The sequence below is a fragment of the Podarcis erhardii genome, assembly GCF_964252035.2.
Source record: "Podarcis erhardii genome assembly, chromosome: 1".
Lineage (NCBI taxonomy): Eukaryota > Metazoa > Chordata > Lepidosauria > Squamata > Lacertidae > Podarcis > Podarcis erhardii.
In genome coordinates, this window is record NC_138497.1 from 98497174 (window position 1) to 98518974 (window position 21801).

The window sequence follows — 21801 nt, forward strand, 5'->3', positions numbered from 1 at the left end:
CTAAAAAGTAAGGGGAAATGTTGTGTGCGTCTTATGGAGCGAGTGCAGGCTGCACAGCTATCCCAGAAGCCAGAACAGCAAGAGGGATTGCTGCTTTCACTGCACAGCGATCCCTCTTGATGTTCTGGCTTCTGAGATTCAGAATTTTTTTTTTTCTTGTTTTCCTCCTCCAAAACCTAGGTGCATCTTGTGGTCTGGTGCATCTTATAGAGCGAAAAATACGGTAGTTTCAGGCAATTGCACTTCAGTGTTTTTTAATTGGAGATAAGCATTTTTTAAATAAAAATGTTTAATGCCTACTCCTACTACCATCAGTCTCACGTTTTGAGTTCTGTGCAGATTTACGATATAGCAGGTGTAAGAAAAAACATATAAAAGAAGGGTAGAGGAGTTGCTGTGTTGGCTACTCAGTATGTAACTACTGGATATGTAAGCTTTTATTCCACATACGTATTTCTGTGGAAGCAGCTGCTTGGGTAAACGTCTCATTTCTACCTTTGCAAAATGCAGTATCAAAACAGTAAGAGGTACGAAGTTATGTTTTGATAATTTCTGCATACTCACCAAATGTTAAACTCATGTAGAAAGGGCTTCATAGCTGAAAAAATGGCAGCAACATTTCAGAGGGCTTTTCTACAAGATGACTTGTTCTATTGAGGAAGCAATCTTGAACACACTTACAAGTTAGTAAGCACCACTGAAGACAGCAGGACTTTACTTTAAATAAGTACATAGATTGTATTGTTAATGTATTATCTAGAGAGCTATTTTAAAGGTTAATTACAGGTACTGTATAAAATAGGTAACAGCTTTATTGATTTACATGATGGGAGTCATAACTTGTAATCCAGATATTAAATTACATAAGATGGTGGGTGGGAACATGGAACACCTACAAAATAGCCTAACTAACAGTAGAAAGGCTATCTTACTACCACCTTGAAACCATCACTTTTACCAGACAACAGGACACCCATGTATTTACCCATATATACCGCTACATAAGTGCATAATACAGCCATAGACATATAATCAAAAACTACCCCCTCTTGCTTTTTTGGCTTTTGCCTGTACATTAACACCTTGTGCTTATTTTGTCTGTGCAGCTTAATATATATTTCATAACGTGTTGCTTCATATTTATGCAGTGCAGAGAATTTTAGAAAATAGTATGAAATTCACATTAGATTCTTTGAATTTAAAAATGGAGCAGTTTGGGAAAGGGGGTTGATTTGAGGCTGGGGGGGGGGGGATTAATTCCATGCATCAAGTAGTGTCTGTTGGCCCCCATAAGCTAAGTACAATACCACTGAGTTCTGTGCAGAAGACATTGGGAATGTCTCATTTGCTGGCACATTCTGGAACGTTGGTGGCAACGTAACTAAAGGCCATCTCTTGTCTATATTAGATGCAGTAGTAGTCTCTTGTCTATAGAAGCTCATGCCACAATAAACCTGTTAGTCCTTAAGGTGCCATGGTAAAAGACTACTGTGGCTGTGCCCTCTCGGGTTTGGCTCCTTTATACAGGCATCTGTTGTGCTGAAGAACTCTTAATATTCCAGAAGACAAAACATGGTGGCTTGATTAGAACTGTGCACTTTGCTCATCTCAGTTACCATTAGCAGGATTTTAAATAGCACACACAAAAGAAAACGGCTGCTTGTTGCTACTTTTGCCAAGATCTAAGCGGTGTACATATTTGCCTAATTGTACAGATTGACCTTTTCTTGGAAATATAATGTAAAAAGAAAATATACCATGAGAAACAAAGTGCAATCTTGTAAATATAATTGGCACCGTTTGCCAGGATGTAGTACGTTATCACATTTTGCAAAATTTTATTCAGTCCATGGTGCTCTGTCTTTATTCAAACATTTCATAATGACGTGTTTGCCGTACACGAGGAACCATGTCCACAAGTAGTCTGGAAATGAAAGCACATGTTGATGAAGGACAAAAGTCACAAGTTGTAAGCAGAAAATCATGGACAATGGTGCTGGAAGATTTTTGAGAATATATCTTTGTATACTATCCGGAGCTCAACCACTGCAAGTAGATTTTGATAAGGTGGATTCTAAAAGGTGTTCTAAGCAAGGCATGCAATTGTAAGTCACCCAATACTTTGATATTTAAGCAATGAAACTTTGTAGTAATAAGGTAGTAAGGGCAATGGTAAATAATGACGGTACATCTCAGGAAATGGTGTTGAGGTTGCTACCCCATGCCTCAAGCATCATATACAAGGAACAGATCATCACAGTATCTCTTAAGCATGCAAACACAAAGAATAAGGTGAAAAAAGAAACAACTTCACTTACTTCGCTCCATAGGCAAATATTGTCAGTCCAATTAGAACACCTATACTTCCATCCAGGTACCAAACAGCAGCATTGTGTTTAAAAACCTCCGCACTTATAAGTATGGAGAATCCCATTATTCCTCCTACCAGAGAGTTGAAACCTGAAATAAAAAGTATAAATTTAGACTTGTCTAAGAACTAAAGAGTTTGCTCATGAGTTTAATGAGTTACATGTGTACCATTGTCAACTCATAAAATAAACCCACTAAGAAATTTAAGCTTTTCCAGGTACTGGCCACAAGATGTCACTCTGATCATGTGTCTCACATGAAAATACTGACCACTTTGATACTGCAAGGTGTCTTTTTTATCAGACTTTGCTTATGTTTACATTATGATAGTTAGGAATCTAGGATAAGTGCAGAGAACATGCATCTTCCTTCATCACAGAGCTTGTTCTGTAGGTTTTAAGGAAACCTACACCAGCTTGGCTAACTCTCAACCACCCTTCATTGCCTTTTCCCTGGAGGTCTCTCTATATAGAGAGCCAGAATGTCTGAGCCTTTAGGAATTCATAAAGGCTCAAGTAATCCTCTGCATCCAAGTGCTAAGGATGGTTTTTGTATTCACTGCAGTGCCTTGGAATTTCTACCATTCATCCCACCTTTGAATAGTTAATACTTGTACTTCAAACTACTCCATTTCTTCCTAGTTCTCACTCAGGTAAAGGTAAAGGGAGTCCTGACCATTAGGTCCAGTCGTGGACGACTCTGGGGTTGTGGCGCTTATCTCGCTTTATTGGCCGAGGGAGCTGGTGTACAGCTTCCGGGTCATGTGGCCAGCATGACTAAGCCACTTCTGGCGAACCAGAGCAGCACACAGAAACGCCGTTTACCTTCCCGCTGGAGCGGTTCCTATTTATCTACTTGCCCTTTGACGTGCTTTCAAACTGCTAGGTTGGCAGGAGCTGGGACTGAATGGGAGCTCACTCCGTCGTGAGGATTCGAACCACCAACCTTCTAATCGGCAAGCCCTAGGCTCAGTGGTTTAGACCACAGCGCCACCTGCGTCCCACTCACTCAGGTACCCACACCATTTTACAGAAATGCGAATCAGGCATTCTAACTTCTCTCTGTAATGCAGTTTCGCTCTATGCATGTCTATCCAGCATCTTCACACCCTATTGGTAATTAGATTCCTCCCATCTCTGCTGCCTCTTAGGGTGCTGGTCCAAGCAGAATGCTGTCTTTGGGTGCTTCCATATGTGGGCCAATAGGCATTTCAGATCAGACTGCTATGTGTGTATTCAACATGTTAGTTTCCACACATTCCTGTTTGTTTCCCCCCAGTCATGGCTATTCATTGCTGTTTCACTGCTTGCCACTCACACTAGAAGATGGAGGTTGCTGGAATGACTCGAGGGCTTTTTGGTTGTACACTCAAGTTACTCCTACCCTACCATTCATTGCTTTTTCTGTTCTGGGCATGCCCTGAGGCACTGATGCACTTTGCCCTCACCACCTAATCATATGCATTAAGGTGTCAAATGTGTGCTGGGAGGGGGGGTGCCTTATTTCATGAGCACCCAATCTCTTGCTGGGGATGGGCCACCGAAGATCCCCTTGGGAGGGAGATCACTGGAATGAAAAATACTTAAAAGGGCAATAAAAATAACAAAAGCACCCTACTTCAACTCAGCCTAATGGCAATCAGCCTTCCCTTGTTTACCATACTAACACCTAGGGATGCTAGGTACCTATCTGGCTGGCCACGAGATGTCTCTCCTGTGCAGCGAGAAGTCTTTGAGAAATTGCAGTCCTGACTAGTGCTGGTGAAACATAAAATACCGCCTTGCCTGTTGTGCTGTTGCTGTTCTATCCATGTTTCGAAGGGGCTACTAATTATACTGCACAACAAATTGATATTTATTTTACTTAACAGAATTGGTATACCGCTTTACAAAGCAGTTTACAAAGAATACAGTTTGGACTGTGGGAATCATCACAAACAGAAGAAAGCTTGGAGAATGGGACTTGCCTACCCTCCATCCCAGCCCCCCCCCCCCCCCCCGCTTTGTAATTTGATTATTTTCAGATTCTAATGAAATTTGCATTTGGAGAGAAAAGGATTAATGATGCCAGAGTGGCTGCTTAAAGTTCCTTAATAGTCAAGCCGCCAGCCTCATCCTTTGTTAGAAAAGTTACAGGTAAATAGCCCAGAATCCCCAAGGAAATAGAGTTAAGAAGCATATCTCCAAACTAAGGACAACCTTAAGCAAGTGTGTACATGCACACATTTGCCCATAGAAAGATATAGACAGAAACAAAGAAAACTGCAGTTCGAATCAGGAAGGCAGAATGAGCTTTTGGAGATCTGATGTAGGAGCAGTGATTTCAATAATGTTATTCTGTCTCCACCTATGCTCAGCTTGTGTATCTGGAAATAACTTGAATATTACCAAAAAAACCACCTATTAAATCACAATGATTTATTTTCCAAAGGCAGCCAGACCTGGATGAGCACTGCCCCTAGAAGATTTCATCACTTGGAGAAATGGTAGTGTACATAATACTATTCCTGGGTTCACCTTATGTGTCAGTAGCAAGGTCTGTCCAAAACATTTGGGTACCTAAGGTGGACGTCCAAATGGCACTCCCCCTCCAGGGGCAGAGGAAGGGGGTGTGGTGGGTGCAGAACGCCCTAGGTGTCACCACTGAGGGGGATGACAAAATGCCGAGCGGCGCTCACCTGGGAGAGACGCTGTGGCTTGGGTGCACACAAGCTCTGCGCTGCCCAAATGGTCCGCCCACTGCCTCCCCCACCCCAGCTGTAGGGCAGCTGAGTGGGAGGAGGCAGGCAGACTCCCGAAGCCCCATGGCACGGCACCCCAGGCGCCCAAGCAGTTTCCTCTGCTGCTACCCCCCTCACCAGGGAAGAAGGGGTGAGGGAAGATTTACAACAGTGGTGGTGGAATCTGCTGTCCTGGTGGTTCATGCTGCCTGAAGCAGTTACCTCACCTTGGCTCATGGGTGGGCTGGCCCTGATCAGCAGCAATTTACCAGGGTAAATAGATAGTTCAGTTATCTATTGTTATCCACAAGTCTCTGCCTGCTGACCAGGTTCCATCTTGAGCCTTCCCAGATACCATATTGTCTCTGTTAACTTGAGAACATTGGCAAGCATAATATATGCCTCCTCACTTAGCATGTTTTTAAACAATTAACTAAGACTAAATACACAAGACATCTGCAGACTTAAAAAAAGAAATCCCTGTTAGATAGAAAATGCTGAATTCTGCACCCCACTCTGTGCTGTCTAAAAGAAACTTACAGTTCCACAGGCTGTCACGGCAGGAAGCAAATTAACAGGAATCAGAAAAGTGCTAACATACTAATTCACTTTGTGCAACTGCTGCTTCCACCCCCTTGCTGTATTGCTTGCTTGTGGGTGAGAATCTCACCCTCCCAAAGATTATATTCCACCAAAAGCCAAAAATACAAAGAGAGAAATCTGTGCGTAGCTACCTGACTAAAATAGCTTGAATGCACAGACACCAGGCTAATTACAGAGTTCAGTCTCTAATTTAGCTAACAATGAAATCAGCAGCAACACAATTATCACGACAACGTAATTAATGGAAGAGAAGTTCCCCAGCTATTTGCAAAATGCGGGACTAGTTGAAAACACTGGTAATCGTGGCCTATTAAACAGGTAGAGAAGTGGAACAAAACATTCCATCAGTTTTACCTCTGAGCCAATTCAGATGGTCTTATCTTGATTTAATAAGCAGAGATATGAATGAGCCTTTTTTATCAACACACACAACCGCTTTGTGCGAGCTGCAATTAAACCCAGAAGTCTCTAATTTCCAGTTTTGAGGAAACTGACATCTGGTGAAACTACGGTCACCAGCTCTTAACAAGCCAGGGTATTTAAACAAAACTTCCAACCATGGATAGAGACTTCCTGGTTTAAATCACGACTGGAGAAAGGGTCTGCACAGACAGGCAAAAACTCCTTAATATTTGGCTTATTCATCAGCTGAAACAACTGTTATACAGTGGTACTTTGGGTTAAGTACTTAATTCGTTCTGGAGGTCCGTTCTTAACCTGAAACTGTTCTTAACCTGAGGTACCACTTTAGCTAATGGTGCCTTGCGCTGCCGCCGCACGATTTCTGTTCTCATCCTGAAGCAAAGTTATTAACCCAAGGTACTATTTCTGGGTTAGTGGAGTCTGTAACCTGAAGCGTCTGTAACCCGAAGCATCTGTAACCTAAGGTACCACTGTATACAACTGAAAATGGCCCTTCTTCAATGGGTCCTTTAATACAGGGATGGCTAACTTTGGAGTCTATGACTGCACTGACCCAGGGTGAATCCCCTGGGGGCCATGCAGAAAAGGAGACATGGCCTTACTTTTAAACAAAAAAACTGTGACCTTTTTGGGGGGAAAATCCTTGTATAATTCATTCAGAAGCAGTAACACCAAGCACACCTTCACTCCCAAAATTGCTTTCATTGATTAAGCAGCTGGACTTGACACTGAACTTCTGGGTAGGAGGATAAATTCCCAGGAAGGCACATCTGTTTTTGGGACCCCCAACAGTGGCAGGAAAGGAGCAGCAGCTGGCGCAACTCCAGAGCAGGTAAACTTTTACTGCCTCCATGCTCTGCTTTTGCTGCTGCTCTTCCTGAAAGGAAAGGGGGAAATCCAGACCATTCCTGGGGGACCACAGAGAGAGAGACACACAGAGACATGCAAAAATCACTGAAATGCAGCAGCTGGCCTTGATTATAGACTTCTAGGAGTGGTGGGGAAATTAAACAATTGTTTTTTGGGCTACAGAGGGGGCATTTTGAGTTAATTACCATAGCACACTCACTCCAGTACTTTAGCCTCCAAGTTTCAGTAGTTCAAACTTAAAAGCATCTCAGCACTCTCATCAATCATGGATTTTCTTTTTTTTAAAAAAGAATTGCCACAATTGTTTGCTCACAGCTTTGTGAGCAAACAATTGCTTGCTCTGACAGCTGTGATGATGTGAAAGCAGTCACCTTTTTCTGCTACCACAAGCCCCGCTTGCTCCTCCAACAGTTGTGATCCTTCTTCAACAGTCAAATCATCTAGGGAAATTTTACTCATGATGCTACACCCTACAGAATATCACAGGGCAGTATTTTCACCCATCCCAGGGGGTGGAAAGAGCAACCCTGACCCTCCTAAAGGAGCCTGTTCCAGTGCTTTAGTTTGTAACAATGAGTCTCCTGTTTCTTACAACCAATGCTTCACTGTGAGGAGAGGGGCTTATACTTAGAAAGAGAAATGGTCTTTAAGGTACATAGGCCCCAGGCAATTAAGAGCTTCAAACACTAGGAAGCTAACCAGCAGCCAGTTCAACTGCTGCAGTACTGAGTGAATATGGTCTCACCTCCCAAAATGTACCAGTAGGAAAGCAGTGGCATTCTGCAGCTTCCAAATGATCTTTTTGGCACTCTCTCACACAAAGCGCAATGCAGTGATCATTCCTAGAGACTATAAAAGCTCAGTACACACGGCTAGACCCTTTCCAATAAATACCAGAGCTTAGGTAACACAGATTTTTTTTAAAAAAATTAATGCTTACATGTTACTTTTCAACAGATCTGAACCATATTTAATTGCATTAAATTGAAATTGGTATCAAAGCATCTGTTTCCAGCTTTTGTTTTCAGGATCACAGAGAGGCACCATGCCTCAGAATACCACACAGCAGGAAAAACCTATTGCACTCATGTCTTGCTTGAAAATCCTATTTCACTCATTTGTCCCACATGATGGACCACTGTGGGAAACAGGATGATTGCACTAGGTAGCCTTTGTCTGTGCTCCCTACTTGAATTTCCACATGTCTGCTGTCTTGACTCCTGTGGAATTTTTCATTTGGAGCAAGACAAACAGGGGTTGTCCCCGATAAAAAATTACAGTATTCTTGCTGCTGTTTGACAACTTTTTATGCACTACACAGCAGCCTTCATGGACGAAACCATCGAGTATCAGAAGAAGCCTATGATTTGGCCATGTTTTGTGGGCTTCTCATTTCCTGCAGCACACACACTCCATCTGACTACTTTTAATGCATTCAAGCTCTCCTGACTTGCTTGCAAATATTATTACTATTATTAACTCCTTGGGATTTACTGGTCTCCATGCTTTATTTAAAGGGCTACTTCCATCCATCGTTTTGTCACTTGGAATGTCTTCATTTTTCTATAGCTTATGAAATAAAAATCTCTGCAAATCAGGGAAGCTAAGGCTGCATACATACAATGCATTTAAAGCAAGCACCCCCTCCCCCCCCAAAAAAGAATCCTTTGTTAAAAGTGCTGGGAATTATAGCTCTGTGTAGGGTAAACTACGGTTCCTATTAATCTTGGCGCAGTGTTCTGTCCTTACAGCATTTGGTGATTATGCAGTCCGAATCAAATGTTTAATTTAATAGTAAGAAACTCAACAAATCTGTCAGCTGCATGTTAACTGGTAGCTCATATCTGTAGCTGTTTTTGTATTTTACCTTATGTTCATCTCACTCATCTTTCATCTTATATAAAAGTAGCCAAAACATAGAGGAATATGATACTTGCTACTTACCATCAGTTAACAATGCTCTGCTTGTGAGCACATTCCCCAACATAAATTTGATCACTGCCAAGGTAGTACAAAGGATTCCACTTAAAATAGAAACACTATATAGAAAGTTATCCTGGAAAAGAAAAATGAAAAATATATTATGTGTCACTTTTGCCATGTAATACAAAGCTGTCAAATAAATGTATAGATCTGGGCCCGAACAAAACGCTTCTGGAGGTGGCTTTGGCTAGATATATCTGAACAGCTGTGAGTGTGGGCACACGAGCAATTCACACACATATCTCAATCAGTAAATGTTATCTTCGAAAGGGAACTACATTTCTCTCCCATAGGGATATGTGAGAGTGATGTTCTTACCCTCTCTGTGCAAGAAAGATCAACAACTTCCCCATTCAAACATACTTCAGGAGCATGAAAAAGGTGCAAGATTCAGCAGCACATCTGCTGGAGCACACCAAAGCCTTCCAGGATGGATCAAAATCCACAATGGCTGAGAAGAAAAGGAAAAACTAGCCCCTAGCACAGAGCCATCTTTCCCATTGGGTGGGCTGGCGGGTGTGCAGCTTCCTTCCCAAGCCTCCGCGGGAGGAGAGCGATCCCCACAGAGGCATAGGATAGAAGCTGCGCCCCGCCAACTGTATGGCTGGCAGACGTGCAGCTGTCTTCCCAAACCCCCGCGGGAGGAGAGCGATGCCCGCAGAGGCTTGGGAAAAGGTTGACAACTCTGGGAAACGGGGGTGGGGCGCCGGATATGCTTAAAATGGCCCTGTCCTAGTAGCTTGTCTGGCAAGTATCCTGGAAGGGGGGATTAAGTTGCAAGGATGTGTACTATGAGAGTAAACATACAGGTTCTGGGCTGGCTAGCTGCCAGCCCTGAATATGACCACTGATAGCTATATAGCAGAAAACAAGGGTTATGGAAAGTGGGAAGGGGGCAGCCATGGGAGTAGCCAGGATTTATTTTGGGGGTAGACTTTATGTTTGGGGGACAGAACAAAGTCATCTGCAACACACCTGGTCAGTTAGTTAGGTATTTTTATATACATACCTGATTTGGGGGGGGGCAGCTGCACCCTCCTGGTTATGCCCATGGGGGTAACTGTGACTCCCTCCCCGCACTTTCCTCTAGCATTATATAGGAATAATGAGAAGGAGAGGAAAAATGAGACCCATTCTCTTTCCCAGATTCTCTGCTCTATCAGTGCTCATATTCAGGGTTGCCAGGCAATCCTAAACCTGATCCCTCCATCTCTTTATAGAACAGGGATGGGGAAGAATAAAAGGGTCCATTTCCCTGTCACCCTTCCAGAAATGCCTCTCCTGCCTGGCCAGGACATTTCAAACCAGCCTGGAACAGGAAACCTCTCCTTAAGGGGTAGGGATACAGTGCAACATTTCATTGCACATGCCACATGCACTGTCTATTTTTTAACTAGAAATAGGTTACCGTATATACTCGAGTATAAGCCGACCCAAATATAAGCTGAGGCACCTAATTTTACCACAAAAAACTGGGAAAACTTATTGACTCGAGTATAAGCCGGTTCACCACACCACCACACACACTCTGGTGAGCTGGAGTGTGTGTGTGTGTGTGCGCGCGTGTGTGTGCGCGCGTGTGTGTGCATGCGCACACAGCGGAGGGGGCTTCTCCCTCCCTCCAGCCCCTCCCATCCCCCTGCCTACCTAGGGTGCTGCTGAGAGGCAGAGGCTGGTGGTGGCAGCAGCAGTGGAGGAAGAACAAGCAGCCCAAAAGGGCTGCTTTCAGGCTGCTCGTTCCTCCTCCACCACCGCCAACAGCGGCAAAGGCGGCGGAGGAGGAAGGAGCAGCCCAAAAGGACCCTCACTTGAGTATAAGCTGAGTGGGGCTTTTTCAGCATTAAAAAATGTGCTGAAGAAGTAGGCTTATACTCGAGTATATGCAGTATCATACCAACTAAGATCTAATAAAACAGTATTCTCATTCTAGGATTTTATTTTATTTCAAAGTTGCATGCTCCATGCAAATATTATGACTGAAACACTCTTTAAAACCCCCAGCTTTATTTAATACAAGTAAAGAGCTGAAAAGAAGGAACAGAGGAGAAAAAGCAAGTGTAGGAGAGTAAAGGAATCCAGTTTTCAAGTACTTGAGACCAGCAAGATCTGTTCAAGGAATCCCTGCAGTATTTCAATGCATCCACTGAGTGGAGCTACTCACCACAATATCTGTATGCCTATTCTATGTTCTTTACGGAACAATACAGCTCCCAGGGCTCTCCCACTCCACCACCTGCCCCAGGATTCCCACTGCCACCAGTACCAAGTACCACTGACAAATACGCAACTATTACAGCCTAGATTACCTTTGGGAGGCAGAATGAATGAGCTGAATTAGGAGTAGGCTTGTGCACCTGAGGGTCTAGTGAGTTGTGTTGTGCACCACAGGGTCAAGGATAAAAGATACGGCAAGAGACAAGTGGAAGTGCTTGTTATGAAGATGAAAACTGAAATGGCAAAGAGATGGGCAGTGACCTGGTATCAGCCATCACTGGTAACACATCAGGAACCTCAACAGCATCCCACTTGGTGTGAACGATTACCTTTCCAAATTAATTCATCTTCCAGAAAACTGATCAGAAGAGACACTTTAATATGGTACTAAATTAATAAAATAACCCTGACCATCTGCTGCCATGTCCCCCAGGACCTTTCCTCTTTGTCGCCTCAGATTACCTTCTTGCCATTGCTTCTGAAAATCATTAAATAAGGAATCAAATCCATCGAGATTCATTGTTCGCTACCTCACTAGATTTTAATTGGAGCAACAGCACTGAATTAGAAAGAGAAGATTAATTTTTAAAAAAAAAACAAAACCTAAACACTACCATAATCTGCAGCCTTCTTTTGTTTGAAATGAAACTCATTTTTGTCCAGTTGTGCCATTGTTTATATCTGCATAAGTATATCCCATTCTATCCTAAACATCTTTGCTTGTGACATAATGCAGCTACAAATAATTATGTATTTAACTACGTTTTACACTATGCTTTGATGTTACACTGCCATAGCCATTCCAGTTACAAAGCCATTTATAAATCCTATACTAAGTACACCCACAGCAAATCTGTGAACAAAGCAAAGTGTATACACAACAGACCTGAATGAATAGAATTAAGCCTTCTCCCTCAATAATTGCAATGTTTTTGAACTTTTCCTTCTCTCTCTCTCTCTCTCTCTAACATTTTGCTTACAAGACTGCTGGGCCAGAAAGACCTCATCTGCCGAGCTTGTTTACTTGTTCACAAACTTTAATTTGCATCTCTGCATACATATCTATTAGCATATGCAAATTTCTATCACAGGTCTGTGCTCTGAGTCTTTTAAGTGCTTGATTGTGCCCCTGATAGGGAAGAAGTGGGGGAAAGAACAGGGCAGACTTTTCTGACCTTTTTCTTTATGGTTATGCAATGATTGAACTGCAAGGCAAGCTGAAATCTTATCATATATTTCACTATACTAGCAAATCCATCTCAATAAAAGCACGCAGGGCATCACCATGGAAACTGCACATTACAAAGAGCAAACAAGGAAGGCATTTGTGGCCCACCACCATTCCTTGCTAAGGTTATATCCTTGAATCCAGTTTTATGCTTACAAGTATAGTGTGGATGCCCTCTAACCCAAGAATACATTGTTGAGTGGCAGTGACTTCAGCTGTTTCCAAATCACTTAATGCCCATCATCAAGGAGAGTGCTAGTTTCATAAACAGGCAACACACAACTTCAGGATTGCTCATAGCTGAGGATGTTCTTTCAAGAGTGTTTCTTTCTTACTGCACTAAACATTACTATTTAGGAAAAGGTAATTCTGTGTGATGGAACCTGCATTTGGTTAATGTACAACCGTACTAACTGCAATGCAGATACAGTACTGCTCACAGAGAATATCTACTTCCCATAAATGAAAGTATGAAAACCAGAGTATGCTGTAATTTAGACAAGGAAAGAAGGCACTTGGATTTGATCCTAATAACGCAAAAAATAGAATAGCTCTCAGAAACTGGGGAAATGTTTAAAAACAACCATAGGTATAAACCAATAAATAATATTAGTATGAAATTGTGTCTCATACCACATCCACTGTATATTTGCGACTGGGTGGTGGAACTTCCTGTATGGGACTAAGAGAAGCTATCATGCAGATGCACCCAAATTCTCTTTGTGCAAACACACACACATGATATACTCCATAATTGATTTTTACCTAAACTGTGTTGTTGTTGTTTTAACTCCCAGAAAGGCTGGACCTGGGGGCCACAGCCCCTGCTGCCCAAGCTCTTTGATATTGCTACCCGAAGTGTGGCAGATGATGGAACTGTGAAAAACAAGTCCAGCATCTTTGTTCGGCCACTAGGTCGCAAGTGTATATACTGACCTGCACCAAAACACCACAGGGCAATTTAAAGCATAAAAATTTATTAACCACACAACCCAATAATGTCAATTATTTAACGCTACAAAGCTGCTTTTGTTGTTCCTACGTCATTTCAATTTGGCATGCTATCACCTTTAAACCATATATATATATAGATAATAGCTGTAGCATAGTTACTACTGTTCTGTGAAGGAAGCATACTTTGATAAACTCAATTCATGGAGTGATCGAAGTCAATGCAATATTGTGTGCACACAACAGTGCACTCTCAAGAGGAGTACCACCAGTTCCCCAAAATTAACCTTTTAGCAAATATACATCTAAGATCTGACTGTGTGCGTCAGCATAGTCGCAGATCTAGTAACGAACAGGATCAGTGGGTGAGCTGCACTGCTGTAGTCCTAGTTTTCAACCAGTACATTGTGTCTCTTAGACCAGACGTATTTTCACTACTCATCTAAAAGCACAACTAGTGTTACAAATAATAGCTTCTTAAGATACATTTTTATACTGGAACGTCAGCTTTCCTTTGTTGTGGCAAATAAAGTAACCTTATTCCCATCCTAGCAAACAACATCCTGGATCATACTAATGAATGTAAACTGCACTGCCACTGCATGGATGATACTGCTGCCTGGGGAAATAAACACACTCCCTGAATTGCAAGTAGCTATTGATTTAGCACACCAAGCAAATGGTTGTACTCTCCCTGGCCCTTTGAGTTGCTTTATCAAACAAGAAAGCATATGCATTTTGTGGTACATAACAAAAGAGATAACCTATTTTGGGGGATATGGAATTATAATAAATTATAATGAACTGCTGAATTTACAGTCTACAACAAGAAGAGAAAAACTCAAAAAGATTGTTAGTTCCTCTGAAATAAATTAATAACTTAACTGAAAAATATGTCAAGACTAACAGCACTCTTGAAAGTAACTTTCAGAAAACCATTTTCAAAATATGGGCTGTTTTTCGTGCCACTATACCAAGCCTAATAATCTCTGGTTGCATGCAAAGTGCTCTAGTGCAAGGAACTTAAAAAAAAAAAGACAATATATTTCAGAAAGCAGGATATTCAGTAAGGTTACAGCATTATTTTATACCAATTCTCAGCGCGTTACCTTCTCTTAGAAAGTATAGAGGTCATTTAGAATTAGCCCCAAGTGCACTTATCAGGGGCTTGCCTAGCTATTACTTGCTCACTATAGTAAAGAGCCCAAGGCCAGCATTTTTGCAGTTATCAGAGTGATGCCACTACCAACACAACTGCAAAGCTGAAATGATTTTTTGGACAATGCAATTTGCAACAGAGGGCAGTAGCAGGCCACAGGAATATAAGATGAGATGACAAGAGTTGCAGCAAGCAGAGTCAAATCAATCAAAGAAGACAGCAACAAGGTTATCTCAGAGTGCTATCTACAGGTCATCAACAACCCATCCTGGACTGTGATGAAAGAAACCTCATTCAAGTTCATACAAGGCTTCTAAACAATGAGCTGTAAGTAAATGAAGGCGTAAGGAAAACTTAAAATGTTACCTTTGTATCATGGGAGCATCTGTGGCATGCACAGATGAAGGTTGCCAGTACAAGACCTGACTCTGAAACTGAAATAATGGCAAAATGGCCCCAGGAAGCCCAGAATGAAACATTTATGCAGTCTGCTAATTCCCAGGCCTTCCTTGCAACTCAGGCCTCTTTGGCTAGGAACCGAAAAGATGCACCACAACTTCACAAGAGGACTTTCTAAAATGCGGCAATCTGAAAAACTTGAGGCAAAAGACAGAAGGCTGCCTCCACCATTCCATGCACAGAAGCTAACACAAACACTGCCTTCTAGCCTATTTGTGGACTCTGCATACACCCAGAGACACAAGCATCTGTTGGCATTCTTATTTATGCCACCTGAGGCAGCCACCTCACCCTTACTAATGATAGGGCTGGCCCTGGTGAAAAAGGATGCCCCTTGATAAATAGAAAATTCATGTGAGCATTGTGAAAGTACCTTACAGCAGCAGCTTCCAAAATTGATTCTGAATTACACATTATATTGAGTGATTAGTCAATATAATCCATACCTACAGCATGTTGAGTATGGACATGGAACACCCTGATCTGAATCCCTGCAACACTATGGTCAAGTAGCCTTGACCAAATTTCCATCTTTCAGTCTGAAACTACCTCACTAGGTTGCTGTAAGACTGAAACACTCCGCTCTGAAGTCCTTAAAGAAAGAGGGAACATTAAGCCCTAAAACGGCCCAGAAACAAATGCAGACTAGAAGCCCAGCATAAAGAAAACTTATACTTGTCCTGTTCTTTGACAGAAAATGTTTTAATCTGCTATGTAAATTATATTGCTCCAAACCAAGAGTTAAATGTTATCTTTCTTAACATTTAAGGAATGGCAACATTTTCTAGTGGAAAAGTGTTGTTCCACAACCGCATGACTCAAAATCAGAGTCATGCTGCTTAAATTTTACACCAAGCTAGGAAAGCCTATTCTGAAAAGAAGCTTAATTCATGAAATCTGGCATTTTCAAATAAATTAACATTTCTAAAAGTCTCTGGAAAATATGCTCCTTTGTGTCAATTTAAATGGGTTACAATGCACTACATGGGCTTCATTCTCAGACATTGCTGGGTAAAATTCCACACTTATGTAAATGCAATCTGAACTCTAGCACAAAATACTATTTTGAAGACTCTAAACTTTCACTTTAAACTGCTTCAAGCCTTTAGGGATGTAGGCGTGAATTATTATTTTTCCAGTAACCCAATTCACAATAAGAGGTGGCTCTTTAATCCAAATTATGCACAAAATCCAGCTGCATGTGGAAAACATCCAAACATATTAGTAACCCGGTAATATATGTGCATCTCCATGTATTATCCATATAGTAGCCTGTGCTATCATGTCCCTCTGTCCTCTTTTATATAGAACAAATGTCTGGTTATTTTACAGAAGATGGTTTTGATCTCCATTGCAGGCCAGAAAAGGGTATGAGGGAAAGAAGGCAGCAGGATGATTGCCATATTACTTTAAAATCATAGCTCTTTATGGTTTCTATTTACAGTACTGTATTACTCCTTTCACACATATAGTAAGTTGGATACAGCACCAATATGCTGTGCTTTTCCAGCATGAGATTTGCATAATTTTGACAGCTTCCAGACATGCAGCATGAGTGTTTGTCCATGAATGTTTGTGAATATTGTTCAATGTTCACTTTCACAGTCTGTATCTTTCACCAATTTTGCAAAGCAACAATGTGCCTGTAGCCTCAAGTTGACATATGGTTTCTTGGCTGCAGCAAGTTATGGAACATAAATTTACAGTTTAGGAAATGTAAGTAAATCTGAATCCAACCCATTCCACCTTCTTCTTAAAGCTTCCCTAGATTCTCTATCTTTGGATTAAACCTATATCTCTCTAGATGTTGTTGGACTCTACAACTTCCTTCAGACCTGGCCAACATGACCAATTGCCAGAGTTTAAGGGAGATGTAATTCAGCAATATCTGAAGGGCCACAGCCTCCTCTTTTCTGTTCTAATCATTCCTAGGTCCATTGTCTAAAGAAGTTTCCCAAACTTGGGTCTCCAGCTGCTTTTGGACTATGGTTCCCATCATTCCTGACCACTGGTCTTGCTAGCTAGGGATGATGGGAGTTGCTAGCTAGGGATGATGGGAGTTGTAGTCCAAAAACAGCTAGAGACCCAAGTTTGGGAAACACTGGTCTGAAGTGTGAAATACAGTGGATTCTTTTATTTCTAGAAGTGAATAAATTTTAGTTATTATTGCAAAGAAAAACCATATTTGGAGCTCAATTAAGATAAATATTAGTTAATGATCAAATATGTACATTAAAGATAGAATATTTTCATGCCGTTCTGTTGAATTGTATTGTTTTTTCTCTTTTTTGTTTTCTTTCTCTTCTTTCTTTTTTGTAAGCTTTAAAAGTAATCAATATTATTTTTTTTTTAAAAAAGAATTATACAGGGACCAAGCTATAGGTGGACACAGGCATGTGCCTCCAATACCATATTATTCTAAGGCTAGATTTTAAGTTTTTCATTTTAAAAAGGTAAAATAAAAGGTCTTACCACTTCTGGAAGCAATTTAATCGCAAGGTCATGGATGGCTTTGATCACTATACATAGCGAAGACAGGAGAAATATCACACCCAAGATTACACAGGCGCTGTAAAAAAGAAGAAAGGAAGAAATATTTGTAACTCATTTGGAGCTTTGTGGCCTATTGATTGATGGCACACAGGATTCTGCAATGAACATAATGTTCAGAGAGTGAATGTCTACTGAAGTCCTAGAGGTTGCTATACTGAATGAAGAGAAGCACACTCTGCCCTTTGCCATTGGGCAGGAAACCAAAGGCCACTTGGGAAACTGCTCCTCCTGCATCCCATGAAAAATTATCACTGCAAAGGGAGAAAACATCACAGCAATCTTGCGGAAAAATCATCACTGAAAGGGGGAAGATCAGCCTGGCCCCATGCAACAGCAAGGGTTAAATATCAGGTCCTTTTAATCACAAGAACGGAAAAGAGAATCACTGTTAGGAACTCCAAGGTCTGAATTAGACATTTTGTGGTCATATGATACATGCCCTATCAACTAGTAAGCTACCAGAGTCTGAATACCCTCAGGCCTCATGGTCCAGGAACTGGGAGGTGGGGCAGGGGCAGTTTGACAAGGTAAATGTGTACAAACTTTCTAGGAAGCATTTAGCAATTTCCCTTTTGTATTTCCCAGTGTTTAGAAGTTTAAACGATACTGTGTAAATAAGATAGAAACCTATGCAGAGGTTTCTAAACTGCAATTTAAAGTAGAAACTGTGCTGCGTTGCTAATGGAAGTCATTTTTAGGGAGTTCTCTATCTCAAACAAATCCTATGTAAACAGAACTCCTGGTAACCACGGTGTTTTGAACATCTCCCAGACTATTCTGATAAATGATGCTGTATGATAATTCCTTTTGTAACCAGCATCTGTTTTCTTTATTATAAGAAATAAAGAAGCAATGATTCTCATCTGGCATTCAGTGTCTTGTCACCTATTGGGAGCGCAGTCTGAGGCTGTTATAATTAGCACAGCAGTGCGCTACTATTTTTTACCCTGTAGACATTAGCCAATCTGGAGGTTTGGCAGAACATGCAAAATTTACATCAAACTCATTAAAGAGGCTGCAAAGGAGTCAGCAGGGTTCTGCCAAGCTTAAGAAATGCAAGCTCAAGTTGTGACATCATCACAACATTTTGTGGCATACCATATTCAGAAATGAAGACATGGGGCCTTATGCTAGAGCACATTTGCTGGCGATTCCAAGATGCTAAAGCTCTGTGTTGCTCTCCCAGGAACAACTGTAAGAGCAGGAAGGAAGATTGGCTGCATAGATCACTGCAAAATCAGGCAGGATTTTCTCACTGATGTTACAGCAAGACTACAGAATTCTGTCACTGGAGAAATGAGGACAAACCTTCACTGATCTTAGGATAAATATTCAACACTTTGTGAAGGCAGATATCCAAAATAAACTTGCGTAAGGTAAGGTCCTCTACCTGTAGCAGAGATGGCACAGCCAGTCACGGGACTGTGGGACCCTTGGCAAAGCTGATGCACTCGAGAGTGTATCTATACCAAAATGTATCCTTAGCACTTGGCCCAACCTCTGCTTCTGCATCAACTCCCAGCCCAAACCAGCTTGTTTTCATTTGTTTCACAAAGCCAAGTCTCACTCATGCAGACAGGAACAGGTGCAAAAAAATATTTTAAAAATCTAACTGGCTCTGATCATTACTGAGTCAGTCTTAACTCAGAAATTATCTGTCCACACCACTGAGAGCTCCCCAAACCCCTTCCTTTCTACCAACACCCACCCACTGATTCTTCGACCCACTTTCTTCTCTACCCCACTTTCTTGAGTGGCAGCTCTCCAGTGGTGGCAGCAAATAGGGAAGGGAAGAATTTCTGCAAGTAGCAATGCTGTTCTGCCAATAGCAGCAGACACAAAAGGAAAGGCCTCTCCATCTTCCCCTCCCATACCTGATATACTACTATGCAGTATGCCAGGCCACAAACAGCCTGTGGAAATGTAGCTTCCCCAAGGCAGACATTGCAGTAGACCTTGAGAGAATGCTATTTCATATATGTGGCTTACCATTTTCACACAAAAAGGGGAGGCTTAAAATAAGGGTTTTACTCTCTAACTTGCCTCCTTTTCTACCCAGCAGAGAGGAAACATACAAGGAATCAAAATCTGAATAGTTTATTACATCAAAAATCGGAAGCTTGTGTCCACATCAAATGGGATAAAATGTAGAGGAAACTATGGCTAAAATGGAAATTTATGTTTCAGGATTATTAAAATAATAATAATTCTGTGGCAGCTGCCACAGACAACAGCTATCACTTTATATTTAGCAGAATACTGACACCTTGGATAGTGTGAAAATGCAAACAAAAAGGGAGAGGAGCGCTATTATCTTTTGAATGATTTATCACTCATTCATCATATTTAGCTAGGGCAGCATCTTTTTTAATATACTTGCTGCGAAATTCTGAGGTCATGCAAAATTCATGAGTGTGCCTGTCTTTATACCTATAGCAGAATATCTTAATGGCTGAGGCACTTCTAAGTGTGCTGATTTCTCTCTGCACTGCAGCTAGAATGCTTTATTGTGCACTATACTGTTCCAGTGCTAGCAAACAATAACCTGATAAAACTAGAAAGTCACCCAAAGAGATACATAAGAATGAGAAAACAACATTATTTACCGAAATTATGAAGAGCTATACCCAGAGAAAAGCCTGTGGAATACATCTGGGGTGCAAGTTGACTTTCCCAGCCCCTCTTCACCTACACAGAACACACACACACACACAGCCTCTCTAGGGTCTGGTAACCTAAACAACGTGACCTGTGATGTAAGGGAGATGCTGGAAAATCAGGTGAAGGTAGTGGAAAATAACTCATTTTTCAAGGATCCCCTCTATTACTTGCTCAATACACCATGTATAATTCCCTATTCCATGACTTTCTGGGGAGGCAGCCTTGATGGCCCAGCATGGGGTGGGGGAAGCAACCATTACTTCAGACTCCACAGACAACAGGGAAGTGCTTTGCAGCCATGTAAGAAGCTAGGACTGCAGATGGGAGTTTATCTGCATCCACGGAGAACTCCTGAGGAGTGGAGCTTAGGAGCAGACCAGAGTAAAAAGACTTCATCCAGTCCAATCTGATTCGGAGACCTAAAAGGGGACCTCTCCCCACTGCAGTCTTAATCTGGACTTACCCACCCAATATTGCTTACTTTACTTCTGGTTGTGTTGTTTCATCTTAAACAGGTTGGCTTCAGTTATCAACATTGCTATGGACAGCTGTTGGTCATTGTTTTCAGGGTCAGGAGGGAACATTGCCCACAGACAGATTGGATGTATCCTGTGGGTTTTCACCTACTTCATATCAATCATCACAACTTTCCAGTGGTGGAAGAATCATTGGGCTGTAGGCCTTAGTAGGGAGAGGTGGGGAAGGGCACCCTAAGCCATCCTATCAGGAGCTGCTAGACCATAGTGCCCCCCCCCCCCAACCAGTGGCCAGATTCCTGCACATTATCACAGCAGTTCTTTAAAGCATTTCAAATCCAAAAGATACAACACATGAGAATAAAAACTAAATAATATATAATGAAAGTCATGAAAGTCATTTTTCATTGACTGACTCCACTCAATAAAATTGCTTTAAAATTACCAAATGTGGGTTATGGATGGGAGAAATTCATGAAAGAGAAAACAGTTAATTGTTGGTAAGATAAGCGATGCATCTCCACTACAATTTAAGAAATGTGTGGAAGCAAACTGCATGTCTGAAAATACATCAGTAAGGAGCACTAGGAATTTCAGCTAGCCACAATTTCTGGGTGGCATTTGCTTTGCCTCTTTAAGCATGCAGCTTTAAGCATGCAACAATGTTTTGTCTATTCTATAAATCTGAAGTGGCCCAATGTCAAAAACCAAACTAGTAACTTCAAAGCAATTATTCAAATAGGCAAATGTCTAGGTGAGCCATCAAAACTAGGGCTTGGGTAGGGAACCCATGGCCCTCCATATTACGTTGGATCAAACTCCCATCAGCCCCAACCAGTATTGCTTATAGTGCAGAATGATAGGAATTACCAGTCCAGCAACATCTGGAGGACCACAGTTCCCCATCTCTGGATTAGGCATGTATAGGATGCTGCTTTTTATTCTGTTTTGAGTGAATAGAACCCTAAATGTGTGTTTATGCCCATGTGATGGTAGCATCCCCTTCTCTTTCAGATGATTCCTTCATCCTACAAGCAGAGCTGTGATGTCATGATGACCACCTACTGGATAAGAATGAATCTGTAACAGTGTGTGAAGTTGTCTGCATCTCTTTGTGAGACTAGCCCTCAGG

The 21801-nt window shown here is 41.6% G+C and overlaps 1 protein-coding gene across 3 annotated transcripts in view; it reads right to left on the minus strand.

Annotated features, from left to right (window-relative positions):
* Positions 1-794: 794 nt before the first annotated feature.
* The window catches only part of TMEM163 (transmembrane protein 163), a 113226-nt gene continuing 92219 nt past the window's right edge, over positions 795-21801 (minus strand). For all 3 annotated transcript variants that reach the window (XM_081873490.1, XM_081873489.1, XM_081873491.1), the window contains 4 exons: positions 17452-17548; positions 8930-9041; positions 2319-2460; positions 795-1924 (listed from right to left, as the gene is read on the minus strand). In XM_081873490.1, coding sequence (XP_081729616.1) covers positions 1864-1924; positions 2319-2460; positions 8930-9041; positions 17452-17548 — 412 coding nt within the window. In that variant the 3' untranslated portion in view covers positions 795-1863. The remainder of the gene's footprint in view (positions 1925-2318; positions 2461-8929; positions 9042-17451; positions 17549-21801) is intronic.